The 21,192-nt window shown below is 43.0% G+C and overlaps 1 protein-coding gene across 1 annotated transcript; it reads right to left on the bottom strand.

Annotated features, from left to right (window-relative positions):
* Positions 1-1,944: 1,944 nt before the first annotated feature.
* On the bottom strand, positions 1,945-2,832 carry LOC127314719 (uncharacterized). The gene is made up of 2 exons (XM_051345237.2): positions 2,536-2,832; positions 1,945-2,413 (listed from the first exon to the last, which is right to left on the bottom strand). Exons 1-2 carry the CDS (start codon positions 2,687-2,689, stop codon positions 2,208-2,210), a joined length of 360 nt encoding a protein of 119 aa, XP_051201197.1. The 5' UTR covers positions 2,690-2,832; the 3' UTR covers positions 1,945-2,207.
* Between the last annotated feature and the right edge of the window lie 18,360 nt (positions 2,833-21,192).

The following is a 21,192-nucleotide window of genomic DNA, read 5'->3' on the forward strand; positions in this document are numbered from 1 at the left end:
AAGGTGTTCGATAGGGGATGCCGCGCATGGTGCAGCGGTGAACACCGCAGAATGGCGAGGATGCGCGCGGGAGTTCTCGGGCACCCCAGGATGCGCGCATGGATACAGGAGGTACGCCTCGTCGGCGTGAGTCAGGAAGTGGTGGCGCTGGGCACATGGGTTCGTCGGAGAGCCGCCGGCGGGGAGCATCTGCGATGGTACGGTGGTGGTCAACGAGGGGATTTTGAGACATGAAGTAAGGGAGGGTAAGAGGAGGTCTAGGGGGTGCGCGTTCTCACCTTGAAGCTCAACGCGTCGACGCCGGGGCCGGAGGAGGAAGGGGTTCGCCGGAATTGACGAAATCGTCCGTCGGTGCTGAGGAAGAACGGCGACGATGGCGACGGTTTGAGGCTTCCCCGGCTCGATTCCTTCCGTGGAGATGCTCAGGGCGACGGTGCGGTCCTCCAGAGCTCAACGGCGAGGCGCGGGGTGGTCGGTAACATCGGCGAGGTGGAGTTGCTGCGGTGGTTGCGCCCGGTGGCTTGCAGAGAAGAAGAAAAAGAAAGGGGAGAGGTTGCTGGCGGCGTGAGGGAGAAAGAGAGGGGTTTGGGGATTAGGGTTTCTCCGCAGAAGATAAGGACGAGGGGGGAGACGCGTGAGGGAGCAGGTGGGCGGCGTGGTGGAGGACCAGAGCACTCACGCCATCGGCGTGCTTGATGACATGGAAAGGGAAGACGACAGCGGAGAGGTCGAAGGGGTATGCGGGCCAGGAGGTGGGTTGGGCTGTGGCTGCTGCTGGCTGCTCGGGGAAAGAAAAGGCCGCAGGGGAGAGAAGGAGAAGAGGCCAGAGAAGGGCCCAGGTTTAGAGGGTTAGGGTTTATTTTATTTTATTTTGAAACTTTTGTTTTCTCTCTTTGTTGTAAACAGATTTCTAAAACCTTTTAAACAAACCAGAGCAGAACCAAATTTTTTTTCTTTTTTTTTCTAGAATTTGAAAACATTTGGAATAGTTTTATTTGTTATATAGTTTTGGTTTTAGGGTTTTGTTAAAGAATAGAAGAGAGGAGGTTTATTATAAAACCTCATAGGAGGGTAAAATAAAATAAGAAGGGTTTATAAAAATAATTTTATTTTAGTGAAAACATGGATGATATGATGCATGATGACATGATGATGCACAAAAGAAAATTAACAATCAAATCTAGGACTAGAGATACTTTCATTTCACGGATAAGTGTACGGTGTACCACATGGTAATGGCTGCAGGGACACCAACTGGATGAGCATATCCACGATGGCGAGAAGTGCACGAGCAATGGACAAAATTGTCGAAGGTGAAGGTTTTAGGTAAGAAGGTAATGTTCGCTTGGCAATTGGCAAACGACATAACTGCCCAACATCAATGTGCTTCAACGACAAGGACTAGCCCAAAACAAAACAGAAATTATGAAGCACATAAAGATGCAGCCGCTCACAAATACATAGATACACCATATTATTTGGAAACAAAGGTTGTACATGTAGGTTTCAAGATTATTATTTTTTGGCAAGGGGTTTCAAGATGAATACAGTATAAAAATTACATGTGTTCAGCTCATAAAAAAATGCAGTTTTCCACCTTGTAGGGCTTGTGATTGACCAATAATTAACTCGCTCCATTGCAGTAGTTCACCGAAACCAAGCTAATCCTGCATTAGGCACAGCTTTAAGATGGTTGCAGTTCATTTGTGTGCCGCTTCCTTATACAGCGCCAACACGACACTTTGGCAGGAATATGACCATGTTACCAGAGTACCACTGTCATTGGCAAACAGCAAACTAATATGCTATACTGGAAGAAGATGCAACCGTAATGGTGTCCAGATCTATTCTTGCTTTACTCCTGCAGCAGACAAACAGAGCAAGAGTTCTCGTAGCTGCAAGCTTGCAATTAGAATCGTAGTCGTAGATGCATAACGCGATGTGTGAAACCAACAAGACACGGCATCTCACTAACTTAGATTAACTTAACATCCAATCGGATCACACGGCATCGCATCGCACGCACGCAGTAGCACTGATCCAGACGTACAGATAGATCACACGAGGAGCAGCACGAAGACTGAAGAGATCACATCACTAGTTCACTACGGAGGAAGCAGGCAGTACCACGAGGAGTGGCAGGTAGAAGCAGCATCAGATCGAGAGGATTCGACGGGTGCGCTCGCCGCAGGGCACCGCTGTCGAGCCTAGACGCGGCCCTCCCAGAGGCAGGGCTGGTCGTCGGAGCAGAGCGCGTGCGGCGGCGGGGCGAGGCCTAGCGCGTCGGCGCGGTGCCAGCGCTGGGCGCGGGTGAGGCCGAGGCAGGGCCCGTAGCGCATGTCCATGTCGAACTCCCGGGCCTTCCTCTCCCTGTCCTCGTCCTCCCTCCTCGCGTCCGCTCCGTCGACGTGATCTGCCGCAACAGCAACGAAAAAACCGCATCAGATCGACGGATCGGTCGATTCGTGGAGATCTGACGGCGCCGGCGTACAAACCGTGTTCGATTTAGATCGGGTCGGGGGGATTGAATCTTACCAGGTGTAGGGTGGAAGAGAAGCGCCGCCGCCCGCTTCTGGTGGGGGAGCGCCGCCTTCTTGGAGACGCCGCCGGTGGGCTTGGCGGCCGCCGCCGCGCCGGAGCGGGCCTTCTGCTGCCGGAAGAAGGACTTGACGTCGCCGTCGCTCCTCATCGCTCTTTCCTGCCCGGTGGTAGGATCTCTCTGAGTCTGAATGTGTTTTTTATCGGGGAGGATTGGGGGAAGGAAGGGGGAAGATGGTGGATTGAGGATTGGGGATTGGGGTTTATAGGGTGCGGCGTTGATGGCGGCCGTTGTGGTGATTCGAATTTTGAATTTTTGGACTGGGTCGTCGCGTCGTCTCTCGAGTCTTCAGCCGCTCGTGCACTCGAACGGCGAAGGGTGGATCGCCACAAATGACACGTGTGCACGGTGGGTCCGCTGTGGCACCGTGGGGCGTGTACACGATGAGGTGCGGATCCGATTTGCTATGCGTGTGTAACCGGCGGCCCCGATAACGCCTCCGATAGCTTATTGGGGTCTGAAGCGAAAATGGGCTCGCATCGCCGCGCCCCAAACGGCGCCTCCCAAATTTTCGAGCCAATAGAATCGTCGGTAACCCCGTGTCGGCCCCTTCGCCAAGGACGCGAATCGGGGACGCCGGCGCCTTGCGGAACGACAGTTTTCGCGGGTGGGGGCGCCTTCTCAGCGAGGGGACGCGGCGGTTCGCATCGAAAACGACGTGGGGAGGTTGGTCATCGGCATTAATGGCCTCCCGCACGGAAACCAAAACGGCGAGGGCGGCGACTAGCCACGCGGCGTCCACCTACCTTAGGGCATCTCCAGCGGCCCGACGCATATTTATGTCCGTTTGCGTCGGTCACGGACACAAAAAACGTCCGCATGTCCGCATGCGTCTGGCCTTTCTCCAGCGGCATTTATTTGATCGCATGCGTGATTAGAGAGGAGAGAGGGAAGGATTCTATTTGTGTGGCTAGGAATGACCGCATGCATGATTATAGGAGGAGAGAGAGGGCAGCATACAGCCCAACCGGACACAAACGGACGCGCGGACGCGTTCGCACAGACGCATTCCTGGCGCATATTTGGTCCATGTTTGCGTCAGGATGGACACTGCGGACGTTTTGCTTTTTGTCCGTGCAGACGCAAACGGACGAAAAACGTCCGTTTGCGTCGCTCCGCTGGAGACGCCCTTACACACGCGCCTTCGATGCGCGTCCGCCGCCTTCCTTAAAACCACACCAGTGCGTACTCCTCTCTTTTCCCCGCTGTCCATCCCTAGCCGCCGTCGTCCTCAACCTCCGCGCGAACCACCACCCGACGATGGCGCACAACGACCAGGCCGGCGGAAGCGGCGGCGACATCCTCCGCTCGACGCAGCTGTCGTACGACGAGGACGACGTGTTGTACTGGCACCTCATCCCCGTGCTACTGCAGTACAAGCTGCCGCACGGATGGCACGTCTCCAACGGCGGCTTCGCCGTGCCGCCACCGCCGCCGCGAGGACCACAGACGCGGGCCCTCGCCAGGCAACAGCGGTCTGAGATGACGCCGGAGGAGAGGAGCCTCCCGGAGAGTGCCCTCGACAGCCCGTCCTGGGAACAGCGCTTCGGCAACGAGCGCGCCGTCGCGCTCGCGCCGATGGACAATCCCTCGGGCGGCTGCTTCAACACCATCGGCCGCCGTGCCTGGTGGTACGACCGCAACGTCGACGCCACGCTCCACGAGTACGGCTACCGTCCACGCTTCTGCGGGCAACGGGAGCCGGTCTACTTCCCGCTGGCAGCGATCATGGCACTGACGCCTACCGCGCAGGGGGCGCCGGCACAGACCGCGGCGTCCGGAACCTCCCGCATCGGGTCGTCCGCCGTCGGGCGCACGCGCTCGGCCGCACCCACGCCTTGTTCCGGAGGCGTCGTCATCCGCGACAACGCGGCGCGGCGCGCCTCCTCTGCTCCAAGTCGTTGGACGACGGGGTCGGGCCGCCGCTCCCGCGTCAAGGAGGAGGACGCCTCGCCAACACTTCCGCCGGCGAAGAAGACATGGTGGGAGAAGGGGGCGAGGCGCAGGCGGCCCTCCGTGGCGATCACGACGAGGAAGAGTTCCCCGGCCAGAACTTCATCCTCGGTCGCTCCGTCGACGAAGACTATCGCCACATCGCGATCGACCCGCGGCAGACGACGGTGTGGTCCGCCAGGGACCACGACGCCAACTACGTCGACCTCGCCGGACCATCCGAGTTGTCGGCGAAAAAGAAGGAGAAGGCCAACGAGGAGGAGGCCGACGACGCCGACAACTGGTCCTTCGGGACGTCCAGCGGCGACGACCTAGACTTCAGCGCCTTCGACTCCCTGCGCCGCTAGATGTTTATTTTAGTATTTTAGTTTAAATTCGCGTTAAATTTGTACAAATTTCGTTCGAACTACGTATGAATATCATGTTGCAAATTTGTATTTAAATTTCCAAATCTATCGGGGCCGCCTGTTTGGGGGCGCCGGTGTGGGAGCAGCCCCAAATGGAGGATGTTGTGTCGGCGCCCCCCAAACGGAGGTGTCGGCGCCCCTGCCGGCGCCTATTTGGGGGCTACCGGTGGAGATGCTCATTGTTGCTCTTCTATTTGGGGCAGTGACACTCCCAGCCCACCAGAGATTTGACACTTTGCTGTTTTATTAAGGTCTTGTTTACTTATCTCGTATTTTTCTTCCTAATGGGTGTCAGGATGGGAGCTATTTGGGGCAGTGACACTCCCAGCCCACCAGAGATTTGACACTTTGCTGTTTTATTAAGGTCTTGTTTACTTATCTCGTATTTTTCTTCCTAATGGGTGTCAGGATGGGAGGGGATTTGGTGTTCACCAAATCCCCTCAAATACCCTTCCCAAAAAATACACTACTATGATGGAGAGTTTTTGATTTAGGTAAAAAATGTGGGGATAGAAGGGGATGGGAGGGAATATCTCGGGATTATTTGGTTCAAAATCGAAGAAGTAAACGGACTAGTGGAGATTTTCTGGGATACGAAATAATCTCCTCCCATCCCCATAAGTACCTTAGAAGTAAACAAGGCCTAAAGGCAGAATATTTTACAGTGGGGGGCGACGTTTCCGTCGATAGCGAGGCACATGTGGTGACTTCGTCAATCTCAAGATCCGTCGGATGAAGTTTTTTGAACGCGGTCTCTCGGAGCTGTTCATAGGGGTAGGGTGTGCGTGCGTTCATTGGGGTGAGTGTATGTGCGTATATGTGAGCGTCTACGTATGTACCGCGTTTCGCAAAAAAAGAGAAAAATGATTAAGAAAACACCATATATTGAGCGATACGTGTAAGGGTTCACGTCGGGTCACCCATGACCGTTAGGACTCGTTCGAGCAGCGTGAATAAAAATAGAAAGCAGGTTTTCGTCACTCCACTCTTTTTCTTCCCCTTCGCCTATGTCGTCGCCGCTGCTCGAGCTTGTTCCCTTCGCCTATGTAGCCGCCGCTTGTGTTCTCCATTCGCCGGCGCCATGGTTTCCTGGGTGATGGTGAAGAATCATTCACATATCTCAGTTCGGATGGGAACTTGGAGAGTGATTTCGTTCTCTGATTTCCAGGGTTAGCTTTGTAGTTGGGAATTTAGGATGTGAGCTAGATGTCCTCTGATTTGGAATATAATCCAATTGCTAGGCCCTCAATATCGTCTATGACTCGGACTTTAGTTGGTTAGACGATGGAATAACACCTACATGTTGTAAGCATCGAGTTGTAGCCGGTACATATGTAGCTTTTGAAGGATGGTGTACATGCTGGAGGTTTCTGGGAAGTGTTGTGGAGGTGCGTGAATTTAATGAAGTAATTTAATTCTTTAGGATTGTTCAATAGATAGTTGTGACTATTTAGTATGTGGAGCAAGCAATGCATGTTCTTATGATATATGTAGGAAGGAGAACGTTGTCATTATGTCAAATGTGTAGATCTAGAATGACCACCAACAATGCAGAATGCAATTGCAACACTTTGGGAAATGTATCTAGAAGTAAAGAGAGGTAGACTAACCGATGCTCTTGACATCATGGAAAAGAGGTACGAGCTGACAGATGAGAAAGAGAAGCTGCACATTGATCTTAGGAATGCTCAATATGAACTTAATAAGGATGTGGAGGAGAAGCATGTGACACTAGCTCACACTACTTCCTTTTTTTTTCCATTGCCAGGTAATACCCATGCTTGGCGTAGGAGTAGGCTGCATTGTCCATGCACTTCCCCATGTCCTCTCCTCTAAAGCATGTAGTTCGGAAATTGGCATAAATGTGGCTAAGAAAAAATCTCTCGGACAATTAGGGACCACAGTGGTCACAACTTTTATTTGGCCCTTCTGTCTGTCAGACATTATGGTGTAATACCCAAAGCCTTTGTTCTCCACATAGAACTTCCTTCAATTTCTCTAGGAACCACTACTAATTTGCCGTATCTTCTTTAACGACAATAGACCAGGAAATTGGATAAATGTTATTGATGCCATATATACTGGCCGTTGCAAGAATTTGGACCCAAGTTGTCAATTTAATGAAGCAACCATTGATGTATGTAAAATGCATACATGAACTTTTTCTATTCCCACATATTTGCAACATATATGATGATAATGATGATAGTACCATGTTTTACATTGATTTATGGGGATTTACCAATGACCCCATTTATTTGGGTTATAACACTGCAGAATAGAAAAACCCTGTTTTGTGTATTTTTCACTTTCAGAGACCTATACAGAGTCAAATTGACCTATGATTTTTGTAGCGTCACTTTTTCATCGAGAGAGGAACCCTGGGCCCTGGAAGCTCACCTGGAGAGGCCTGAGGGCCGTAAGAGGCCAGGTGGCGCTGATATTTGTAAATAACAATGCTAAAAAGAATCTTGATACGTTGGAACTCCAAGTGTAGAGTGTTGTATTAAGGGAGTATCTTCCCCACAAGGGTGACTCGAGGGTTTATATCGAACTCTCGGGTATCTGGATGGAAAATTATTTCTCTTCTCTCTTCTTCAATCAATCCTGCAAGTAAGTAAATGTCTTGTGCCCCCAACTCCACCGTGTGGTTGTCAAGCACAAGGTTTCGCGTAAGTAAATAACACAAGTAGTAATAAAATAAGTAGTAAACTAAACTAGACAAAATAACTAAGTAAAAACTGTAAAGAGGTTGATTGTTTTTGGTATTTTGGATGCAAATAAGAAAAGTAAATATTTTTGTATTTTTGGAATAAAATAGTGCAACAAATAGAAAACAATGTAAATGCAAGATAAAGGTGTTTCTTATGATTAAAAGTGGACCAGGGTTCATGGGTTTACTTGACTATTTTCTCGTAAAATTGTGGTAAAAAAAACAATTCATCAATGAGATATGAAGGTACAAATCATATTATATGTAACATCCGAATTAATATGGGCATCACGTCCTAACATAGAGATAATTCAACACACATCTCTTATGCTCCACAAGAATGAAAGTTCATCAATCCTGTATTAAGAATTAACAGAGCATAGAAATAAGTACTTTGACATGAAGTTTGAACATCAAATATGCTACCTTGAACAAACAACATCACCATTACTGTCACATGATGAACATAGCACATGCATTCACTTTATACCTAGTGAGGTAGCAAAATAAAGACAAAGCCATAATAGATCATGAACATATTGTCACTATCCAATCACTAAAACCTGCTACTTCATCTAACACACACATTACCCCACACACGCTCTTGCACAGATGTTGGATCAAAACATGAACTTAAGAACGGGGTACATAATATGCATCTATCAACACATCTCACAAATATAATACGATCAGATCTCATATACAATATCATAGAACAAGGATCCACCACATAGGTATTAGAATATGGCCATAATCATGATAGGCAGCTCATATGGCACTAAGTACTATGACGAACAAGAGAGAAATAGATTAAGCTACTACCACAAACCCGTAGTACAGAGGTGGACTAATCCCTCTTGGTCATGGTGATGATGATGAAGGCGTTGGAGAAGGTGGAGATCCCTCCGGCGGTGATCCCGGCGGAGTTTCCCCTCCAATCTTCTCTGCAGCAGCATCCGTTTTTGTTTTTCTGACTTTCTGCGGCGCTCTCCTCCCGAGAACTCTTCGGGTCCATATATATAGTTATTTTTAGGTAAAAATATGTCGGTGGGCGAAAAAATCAGGGCAATCGAACGATCGAGGTGAGAACGGTGGTGGGTGGCGCGACCAGAAAGTTGGGCCGCGCCACCTGGCCTCGTTCACTCCTCAGGCCTCTTCAGGTGTGCTCCAAAAGTCCATTGCATTCCTCCTGGTGAAAAATGATTCTCCAAAAATCCTAGGTCAATTTGATTCCGTATAGGTCACTGAAAGTGAAAAATACGCAAAACAGGGTCCTGTTGTGCAGGGTTATAAACCAAGTAAAGGGGATCATTGGTAAATCCCCATAAATCAATGTAAAACATGGTATTATCATCATATATGTTGCAAATATGTGAGAATTCAATATATTAAAGGAAAAAGTTCATGTATGCATTTTACATGCATCAACATCCCCAAGCTTAACATATGCTCACCCCGAGCATAAAGGTGATAAAACTAGCCTGAACTTTGGAGTTTATAATATATAGCTTCTAAATCATGCAAAGTATCACAAGGTTCAATCAATAATGAATAATAACAAGTAACATAAACTCATAAAGTGATAAATCTTACAATCTACATAGCATGCATAAGAGTAAATAATATTGTAAGTAACATGAATGACAAGTATTATGAATCACAAAGCATTTTTGAAAAGATCCTATGAAATTGTTGGAAGACTTTGTGTCTTATCTTTTCAGGAATATTTCTTTTGACTCTTGAACACAAGAAAGTAAGCAGGAAATGCATGTGCTAAACCTCCAACAAAATAAAAAGTATAGAGCATAAAACATGATTTTGAGATATGCCATTCAATTCAACAATAATAATAAGGAAGGGATACCCAGTATCTCATGTACAAAGATATCTATGTGTCATTAGTTTGACCTCTTATGCGTAAGTGTTGCCTCATTTTCTTGAATACTAAGGACTAAACCTCTTATTACTCAACTCCTGGTTACCAAGAATTTTCGACATACATGTTTTAACCAAGTGTCATAATGGGGTACCTTCATGTCACATGTACAAAGGACCAAAGGAGATGTGCATCTCAACTATAGGCCATCCATACCGGGATAACATGAACAACATACATTGAGCATCCTCTCTAACTCTCTCTCACTTTTTTGTCAAACTCTTAGTTTCTTTTCTCATACTCTTTTTTTTCACACAACTCTTATTTTCACAACTCTTTATTTTCACACAACACTTTTTTCACTCTTCCTATTGAGGATGCTCGTTGCTGAAACTTCTACCATGATTAAGCATGGCTTCGGTTAGCATCACATTACTCTTCTCTAACAATGCATGCTTACTTGCTTAAATAGCCTCTACTTATTTCACAAGAGATAGCCATCAACAAAATAAAATAAATGATGATCAACGAAGGGTGCAATACCCCAAAAGTGCAATGTTGAAAGACTTCCCCAGTAAACATGGTTACGGTCTAAATCATTAATCATAATCAATCAAACCAACAACATGCATAGTGGTATTTCTTACCAAACCTTACTTTCTTATGAGCTTTACATTATACAAGAAGGAAATTTTGAAAAGGTTGGTGGCAAACATACACATTATACTTGGAAACAAGTCTATACTTGTGTAAGAATTCAAATATTTTGAGTTGGATTGAGTTGAGCTTGGAAACAAGTCTGCTTGTGTAAGAATTCAAATCTTTTGGCTAGCATGAGGTCTAAAAGCATGCAATAGTTTCCATAGACTATTCTTTCATAATCAAATAATGATACTTAAAGTTAAAAATCTATGTATACTAGCAAGAAGTAGTACTGAATGAGGCACATATCAAATCATCATTCAATAGAGCATGTGAAACTAGAGATACAATACACAAAATAAATTTCAGCTTTTAAGCATTCCTTCTTTTCTTTAAGAGTATGCAACTTATTTTACTTTGAACATTCAGAGATAAAGAGTTTGTTCTAGTAGCTCATGCATATGCATCATAAACACTCAATATGATGGTCCTCTCACAAAACAAAACAAAACAAGACACAAATAAAACAAGGACGCTTCATGTTTTTGCGAAAATTCTATGTTGCTCAAAAAACAATATTTAGAGGTGCTCAAACAAGGGATTTTAAAATGAGTCCAGTGGGGTTTGATGGTGCTTATCATTACGCGGACTTCACACTCTTAGGTAACCCCAAAAGGAAGGTATGATGAGCACAGTAGCAAGTTTTCCCTCAATAAGAAACCAAGGTTTAATCGACCAGTAGGAGAAATGCGTGACTTCTGAAGGTATTGCTAGCTGACTAATGGCAGGGCGCGCTACCGGCGTCAGCAACAACGTGGAACCTGCACACAACACAACCAAAGTACTTTGCCCCAACTTACAATGAGGTCCTCAATCTCACCGGTTTGCTGAACACAAAGGATTAGACGTATCGAATGAAAGGAGATGTTTGCATAAAGTAAATAGAACATGATTGCAGTATAATTTATCAGTAAAGGAAATAGGACCGGGGTCCACAGTTCACTAGAGGTGTCTCTCCATAAAAATAAATAGCATGTTGGGTGAACAAATTACAGCTGCGCAATTGATAGAATATCGACCAATACATGACAAGATGATTACTATGAGATTTGATATGAGCATTACAACATAATACATAGAACGTAATCCAATTGCGTCTATGACTAATAATCTACCTTCAGGCTAGCGTCGGCACCCCTTTCAGTATTAAGTTGCAAGCAACAGACTATCGCATTAAGCAATGTGTGTAAAGTAAACAATAGAATTACCTTCGGATAAAACATTGTTGTTTTCTCCCTAGTAGCAACAACACATCTACAATCTTAGAAGTTATAAAGTCACTCTCCCAGAAAACTAGAGGCATGAACCTACTATCGAGCATAAATACCCCCTCTTGGAGTCACAAGTGTCCACTTGGCTACAGTTTCTACTAGCAACGGAGAGCATGCAAGATCACAAATCATATATGACATGAATATATAATCAATCTCAACATAGTATACAATATTCATCGGATCCCAGCAAACCAAACATATATGATTACATAAAGATGATCTTGATCATGTAGGGCAGCTCACAAGATCGATACATGAAGCACAAAGTGGAGAAGACAACTGATGTCTACGGGTGCTTCTATTCTTGTAGACAGTGTTGGGCCTCCAAGAGCAGAGGTTTGTAGAACAGCAGCAAGTTTCCCTTAAATGGATCACCCAAGGTTTATCGAACTCAGGGAGGAAGAGGTCAAAGATATCCCTCTCAAGCAACCCTGCAACCACAAAGCAAGAAGTCTCTTGTGTCCCCAACACACCTAATACACTTGTCAGATGTATAGGTGCACTAGTTCGGCGAAGAGATAGTGAAATACAGGTGGTATGAATGTATATGAGCAGTAGTAACGGCACCAGAAAATAGCTTGATGCTACAACTGGCGTGTGGTTGATGGTGGAAATATTGCAGGCAGTACAGATGCAGTAAAACAGTAAACAAGCAGCGATTTTAGTATTTGGGAACAAGGCCTAGGGATTATACTTTCACTAGTGGACACTCTCAACATTGATCACATAACAGAATAGATAAATGCTATACTCTACATTCTCTTGTTGGATGATGAACACCACTAATTGTGTAGGATTACACGAACCCTCAATGCCGGAGTTAACAAGCTCCACAATATTCGATATTCATGTTTAAATAACCTTAGAGTGCATGATAGATCATTGCAATTACACCAAGTACTAACATAGCATGCACACTGTCACCATCACACTATGAAGGAGGCATAGATCACATCAATACTATCATAGCAATAATTAACTTCATAATCTACAAGAGATTACAATCATAACCTACGCCAAGTACTACACGATGCACACACTGTCACCATTACACCGTGCAGGATGAATAGACTACTTTAATAACATCACTAGAGTAGCACATAGATGAATAGTGATACAAAACTCATATGAATCTCAATCATGTAAGGCAGCTCATGAGATCATTGTATTGAAGTACATAGGAGAGAGATTAACCACATAGCTACCGGTACAGCCCTTAGCCTCGATGGAGAACTACTCCCTCCTCATGGGAGACAGCAGCGGTGATGAAGATGGCGGTGGAGATGGTAGCGGTGTCGATGGAGAAGCCTTCCGGGGGCACTTCCCCGTCCCGGCGGCGTGCTGAAACAGAGACTCCTGTCCCCCAGATCTTGGCTTCGCGATGGCGGCGGCTCTGGAAGGTTTCTCGTACCGTGGTTTTTCCGTATCGAAGATTTAGGTCAGGGACCTTTAAATTGGCGAAGAGGCGGAGTCGGAAGGTCGACGAGGCGGTGACACACTAGGGGGGCGCGGCCCACACCCTGGCCGCACCGGCCTATCATCTGGGGCCCAAAGGGCCCTCCTCTGGTGACTCTCGGGTGTTCTGGAAGCTTCATGGAATTTTAAGACTCTGGGCGTTGATTTCGTCCAATTCCGAGAATATTTCCTTACTAGGATTTCTGAAACCAAAAACAGCAGAAAACAGGAACTGGCACTTTGGCATCTCGTCAATAGGTTAGTTCCGGAAAACGCATAAAATCATCATAAAGTGTGAACAAAACATGTAGGTATTGTCATAAAACAAGCATGGAACATAAGAAATTATCGATACGTCGGAGACGTATCAGCATCCCCAAGCTTAGTTCCTGCTCGTCCCGAGTAGGTAAACGATAACAAAGATAATTTCTGGAGTGACATGCCATCATAACCTTGATCATACTATTGTAAGCACATGTAATGAATGCAGCGATCAAAACAATGGTAAATGACATGAGTAAACAAATGAATCATATAGCAAAGACTTTTCATGAATAATACTTTCAAGACAAGCATCAATAAGTCTTGCATAAGAGTTAACTCATAAAGCAATAATGCAAAGTAAAGGCATTGAAGCAACACAAAGGAAGATTAAGTTTCAGCGGTTGCTTTCAACTTGTAACATGTATATCTCATGGATATTGTCAATGTAAAGAAATATAACAAGTGCAATATGCAAGTACGTAGGAATCAATGCACAGTTCACACAAGTGTTTGCTTCTTGAGATGGAGAGAAATAGGTGAACTGACTCAACATAAAAGTAAAAGAATGGCCCTTCGCAGAGAGAAGTATCGATTGCTATATTTGTGCTAGAGCTTTGATTTTGAAAACATATAGAGATCATAAAAGTAAAATTTTGAGAGGTGTTTGTTGTTGTCAACGAATGGTAGCGGGTACTCTAAACCCCTTGCCAGACAAACCTTCAAAGAGCGGCTCCCATTTTATTTTATTTTTGGGTGGCACTCCTTCCAACCTTTCTTTCACAAACCATGGCTAACCGAATCCTCGGGGGCCTGCCAACAATCTCATACCATGAAGGAGTGCCTTTTTATTTTAGTTTTATCATGATGACACTCCTCCCCACCTTTACTTTCTCAAGCCATGGCTAACCGAATCCTTCGGGTGCCGTCCAACAATCACATACCATGGAGGAGTGTCTATTTTTTGTAACATTATGAAGGTTAATTAATTTGGGACTGGGAATCCCATTGCCAGCTCTTTTTGCAAAATTATTGGATAAGCGGATGAAGCCACTAGTCCATTGGTGAAAGTTGCCCAACAAGATTGAAAGATAAACACCACATACTTCCTCATGAGCTATAAAACATTGACACAAATCAGAGGTGATAAATTTTGAATTGTTTAAAGGTAGCACTCAAGAAATTTACTTTGGAATGGCGGAGAAATACCATGTAGTGGGTAGGTATGGTGGACACAAATGGCATAGTGGTTGGCTCAAGGATTTGGATGCATGAGAAGTTTTCCCTCTCGATACAAGGTTTAGGCTAGCAAGGTTATTTGAAACAAACACAAGTATGAAGCGGTGCAGAAAAACTCACATAAAAGACATATTGTAAACATTATAAGACTCTACACCGTCTTCCTTGTTGTTCAAACTCTTACTAGAAATTATCTAGACCTTAGAGAGACCAATTATGCAAACCAAATTTTAGCAAGCTCTATGTATTTCTTCATTAATAGGTGCAAAGTATATGATGCAAGAGCTTAAACATGAGCACAACAATTGCCAAGTATCAAATTATCCAAGACATTTTACCAATCACTACATGTAGCATTTCCCGTTTCCAACCATATAACAATTTAACGAGGAAGATTCAACCTTCGCCATGAATATTATGAGTAAAGCCTAAGGACATATTTGTCCATATGCAACAGCGGAGCGTGTCTCTCTCCCACACAATGAATGCTAGGATCCATTTTATTCAAACAAAACAAAAACAAAAACAAAACGACGCTCCAAGCAAAGTACATAAGATGTGACCGAATAAAAATATAGTTTCAAGAGAAGGAACCTGATAATTTTGTCGATGAAGAAGGGGATGCCTTGGGCATCCCCAAGCTTAGACGCTTGAGTCTTCTTGAAATATGCAGGGATGAACCACCGGGGCATCCCCAAGCTTAGAGCTTTCACTCTCCTTGATCATATTGTATCATCCTCCTCTCTTGACCCTTGAAAACTTCCTCCACACCAAACTCAAAACAAACTCATTAGAGGGTTAGTGCATAATCAAAAATTCACATGTTCAGAGGTGACACAATCATTCTTAACACTTCTGGACATTGCTTAAAGCTACTGGAAGTTAATGGAACAAAGAAATCCATCCCTCATAGCAAAAGAGGCAATGCGAAATAAAAGGCAGAATCTGTCAAAACAGAACAGTCCGTAAAGACGAATTTTATTGAGGCACCAGACTTGCTCAAATGAAAATGCTCAAACTGAATGAAAGTTTCGTACATATCTGAGGATCACTCATGTAAATTGGCAGAATTTTCTGAGTTACCTGCAGAGAATTCAGCCCAGATTCGTGACAGCAAGAAATCTGTTTCTGCGCAGTAATCCAAATCTAGTATCAACCTTGCTATCAAAGACTTTACTTGGCACAAAAATGCAATAAAATAAAGATAAGGAGAGGTTGCTACAGTAGTAACAACTTCCAAGACTCAAATATAAAACAAAGTTACTGTAGCAAAATAAACACATGGGTTATCTCCCAAGAAGTTCTTTCTTTATAGCCATTAAGATGGGCTCAATAATTTCAATGATGCACTCCCAAGAAATAAGAGTTGAGGCAAAAGAGAGCATCAAGAAGCAAATTCAAAACACATTTAAGTCTAACCCACTTCCTATGCAAAGGAATCTTGTACACAAATGAATTCATGAATAATAAAGTGACAAGCATAAGAGGATAAAATATGAGTAATTTCAAGATTCTCAACATAAAGAGGGGAAACTTAATATTATTAAGATGCCTATAACCATGTTTCCCTCTCTCATAATAACTTTCAGTAGCATCATTGATGAAATCCACAATATACCCATCACTTAAAACATTCTTATCATGGTTCATATGCATAGAAGTATCATTAATTTTGGCATAAGAAGAGTTCTTCTCATTAATAGTAATTGGAGCATGGTAAACAAGTTGCATATTAAGGGAATTGTTTTTGGCAATCCAATCATAACTATGACAAGTTTCATAAGGATAGTTATAACCTATATCATAGCATTCTTTATAATAATCATCAAAGGTCGGAGGCATAATGTCATCATAAGAAATAGAATAGCTATCTTTCACAGTAGGTTCATCCGTGACCATACCATCATTGTTGCAAGAAGAAGATGTATCAAACATGTAATGATCAGTAGCAAAAGTATTTTCAAACACCTCATCCCCAAGCTTAGAGCTTTCTATATCATTATGGGAGGAAGCATGGATAGTACTGATACTATGGCAATTATTAACATCATCATTTTCAGAATTAGTTTCCCAGAGATTTGCAATATCAAAAGTAGTGTGCTCTTTCAAATCATGATCACTAATGTATGTAAAGGGCATAGGAAGATCATTGTATTCAGATTCATTATCATAATAATCATTAGGAGCAACATACTTACGGTTACCTAGCGTTATCTCATTCACGCGGGGATATGCCGTTACCTCTTTCTTCTTCTTCTTCTTCTTCTTCTTCGTTCCCTTCTTCTTCTTCTTCTTCTTCTTCTTCTTCTCTTCCTTCTCCTCGTTCCCTTCTTTAGGAGGAAGAGGCTTGAAGGGAGGCTTCTCCACATAACCTGATTTACTTTCAGAAACAATAGAAGAAACTTGGGAGGACTCCTCCTTTTCATTTATTAGTTCAAAACACACAGCGGTCCTATTATATTTTGGCAAGGTGTCATCTTCTAAAATATTTTGTATGTAAGTATTTGTATGGCTATTATCAATGCAATAAGAAAAACACCCATGCAGGACATCATCAATATCAAGATTACTCATATGTAACAAAGAGATTTTTCTTGATAACTCTTCACACCACAAGAATAAAGTAAGTTCATCATGCTGATTAGGAGTAATTTCATCATCACAATACAAACTTGCAGCACTAATAGGGTTCAAATTATCATTGGATGAGCATTGAAAATTAAAATGACCCACTATATGGCAAAGTTCACAAATAAAAGGATAGAGGGCACAAACTTTTTTACCAAGATCATCTAGAGCCCTAAACCACTTTCTAGTTTTTTCATTAATATGATGGATACAATATTCATCTTCGATTTGATTAATTCCGCAAGGTCTATGCATTCCACAAAAATTAACATGCTTATAGGAAATAGCATTCTTAGGAGTTTGAGCATGCTTATTGCAATCATTAACAACAATTTCATTTTTCATGCAAGCATCTTTAAAAGGTTCATGATACTTATCGAAACTCTTTTTAGGCAATTCAAAATGAGAGGCAAAAGCTTTATAAAGATTTGCAGCAACTTGAGAGTCAAGACCATAGGTAGCACTCATATTTCGAAATTTACCAGTATCCATAAAGGCTTCAATGCATTCATAATCATAATTTATACCTGACTCTTTACCTTTGTTGTTCTCCCATCCTTCAGCATTCTCCTCAATCCGATCAAGAAGATCCCACCTAGCTTCAACCTCCTTGCTTGTGAAAGATCCCTCCGAACAGGCATCTAGATAGTCCTTGGGATGTCCTGAAAGCCTTGCATAAAAATTATTAATAATAACATTACGGGGGAGCTCATGAATGGGACATTTGAGCATTAGTGACTTCAATCTCCCCCACGCTTGAGAAATACTCTCTCCATCACGAGGATAAAAGTTATAAATATAATTCCTATCAATATGCACTTCATGAGGAGGATAAAATTTAGAATAAAAGAGAGATACAATTTCCTCCCAACCAAGAGAATGACTATTCTTCAACAATTTATACCAATGCGCCGCTTTACTGCACAATAAACAGAGAATAGCTTCTTCCTCACTTCATCCATAGAGATACCTGCACACTTGAATAACCCGCATAATTCATGCAAAAACAGTAAATGATCTCCAGGATGGACAGTTCCATCCCCTTCATAGCGGTTATCCATAACACGTTCAATAATTTTCATGGGTATCTTGAAAGCAGTACTTGTAGTAGGTGGATTTAAAATATCACAAGCATCATTAGAGTTATCGCATATGGGAGATAAAGTATTATCAGAGCAAATTTTCTCCCCTAAAGATGGGAAGCTAAAAAGATCACAAAAACTAGCTTCCCCAAGCTTAGACTTCTCCATAGCATTAGCAGTGATTGCGTTCATACTAATAATATTGCTACTAGCATGCAAATGAGGTTCCATAGGTTCTTTAATTTTTGCATCACACAATTCATATCTTAGCTTAGGAAATAAATTAAAAAGCTCATAGTTGTTTTCCATTATGCCTTACTAGTGTAAAACAAGAAACAAAAAGATGCAATTGCAGGATCTAAAGGAAATAGCTTCGGGTACTTACAATGGCACCGGAAAATAGCTTAGTAGCCGAGATCCGGAGTGTGAGTACCTTTTACCTTTCCTCCCCGGCAACGGCGCCAGAAAAGTGCTTGATGTCTACGGGTGCTTCTATTCTTGAAGACAGTGTTGGGCCTCCAAGAGCAGAGGTTTGTAGAACAGAAGCAAGTTTCCCTTAAGTGGATCACCCAAGGTTTATCGAACTCAGGGAGGAAGAGGTCAAAGATATCCCTCTCAAGCAACCCTGCAACCACAAAGCAAGAAGTCTCTTGTGTCCCCAACACACCTAATACACTTGTCAGATGTATAGGTGCACTAGTTCGGCGAAGAGATAGTGAAATACAGGTGGTATGAATGTATATGAGCAGTAGTAACGGCACCAGAAAATAGCTTGATGCTACAACTGGCGTGTGGTTGATGGTGGAAATATTGCAGGCAGTACAGATGCAGTAAAACAGTAAACAAGCAGCGATTTCAGTATTTGGGAACAAGGTCTAGGGATTATACTTTCACTAGTGGACACTCTCAACATTGATCACATAACAGAATAGATAAATGCTATACTCTACACTCTCTTGTTGGATGATGAACACCACTAATTGTGTAGGATTACACGAACCCTCAATGCCGGAGTTAACAAGCTCCACAATATTCGATATTCATGTTTAAATAACCTTAGAGTGCATGATAGATCATTGCAATTACACCAAGTACTAGCATAGCATGCACACTGTCACCATCACACTATGAAGGAGGCATAGATCACATCAATACTATCATAGCAATAATTAACTTCATAATCTACAAGAGATTACAATCATAACCTACGCCAAGTACTACACGATCTCATATACAATATCATAGAACAAGGATCCACCACATAGGTATTAGAATATGGCCATAATCATGATAGGCAGCTCATATGGCACTAAGTACTATGACAAAGAAGAGAGAAATAGATTAAGCTACTACCACAAACCCGTAGTACAGAGGTGGACTAATCCCTCTTGGTCATGGTGATGATGATGAAGGCGTTGGAGAAGGTGGAGATCCCTCCGGCGGTGATCCCGGCGGAGTTTCCCCTCCAATCTTCTCTGCAGCAGCATCCGTTTTTGTTTTTCTGACTTTCTGCGGCGCTCTCCTCCCGAGAACTCTTCGGGTCCATATATATAGTTATTTTTAGGTAAAAATATGTCGGTGGGCGAAAAAATCAGGGCAATCGAACGATCGAGGTGAGAACGGTGGTGGGTGGCGCGACCAGAAAGTTGTGCCGCGCCACCTGGCCTCGTTCACTCCTCAGGCATCTTCAGGTGTGCTCCAAAAGTCCATTATGTTCCTCCTGGTGAAAAATGATTCTCCAAAAATCCTAGGTCAATTTGATTCCGTATAGGTCACTGAAAGTGAAAAATACGCAAAACAGGGTCCTGTTGTGCAGGGTTATAAACCAAGTAAAGGGGATCATTGGTAAATCCCCATAAATCAATGTAAAACATGGTATTATCATCATATATGTTGCAAATATGTGAGAATTCAATATATTAAAGGAAAAAGTTCATGTATGCATTTTACATGCATCAACATCCCCAAGCTTAACATATGCTCACCCTGAGCATAAAGGTGATAAAACTAGCCTGAACTTTGGAGTTTATAATATATAGCTTCTAAATCATGCAAAGTATCACAAGGTTCAATCAATAATGAATAATAACAAGTAACATAAACTCATAAAGTGATAAATCTTACATTCTACATAGCATGCATAAGAGTAAATAGTATTGTAAGTAACATGAATGACAAGTATTATGAATCACAAAGCATTTTTGAAAAGATCCTATGAAATTGTTGGAAGACTTTGTGTCTTATCTTTTCAGGAATATTTCTTTTGACTCTTGAACACAAGAAAGTAAGCAGGAAATGCATGTGCTAAACCTCCAACAAAATAAAAAGTATAGAGCATAAAACATGATTTTGAGATGTGCCATTCAATTCAACAATAATAATAAGGAAGGGATACCCAGTATCTCATGTACAAAGATATCTATGTGTCATTAGTTTGACCTCTTATGCGTAAGTGTTGCCTCATTTTCTTGAATACTAAGGACTAAACCTCTTATTACTCAACTCCTGGTTACCAAGAATTTTCGACATACATGTTTTAACCAAGTGTCATAATGGGGTACCTTCATGTCACATGTACAAAGGACCAAAGGAGATGTGCATCTCAACTATAGGCCATCCATACCGGGATAACATGAACAACATACATTGAGCATCCTCTCTAACTCTCTCTCACTTTTTTGTCAAACTCTTAGTTTCTTTTCTCATACTCTTTTTTTTTCACACAACTCTTATTTTCACAACTCTTTATTTTCACACAACACTTTTTTCACTCTTCCTATTGAGGATGCTCGTTGCTGAAACTTCTACCATGATTAAGCATGGCTTCGGTTAGCGTCACATTACTCTTCTCTAACAATGCATGCTTACTTGCTTAAATAGCCTCTACTTATTTCACAAGAGATAGCCATCAACAAAATAAAATAAATGATGATCAACGAAGGGTGCAATACCCCAAAAGTGCAATGTTGAAAGACTTCCCCAGTAAACATGGTTACGGTCTAA

This window comes from Lolium perenne, chromosome 7 (genome assembly GCF_019359855.2).
Source record: "Lolium perenne isolate Kyuss_39 chromosome 7, Kyuss_2.0, whole genome shotgun sequence".
In the NCBI taxonomy this organism is placed as follows: domain Eukaryota; kingdom Viridiplantae; phylum Streptophyta; class Magnoliopsida; order Poales; family Poaceae; genus Lolium; species Lolium perenne.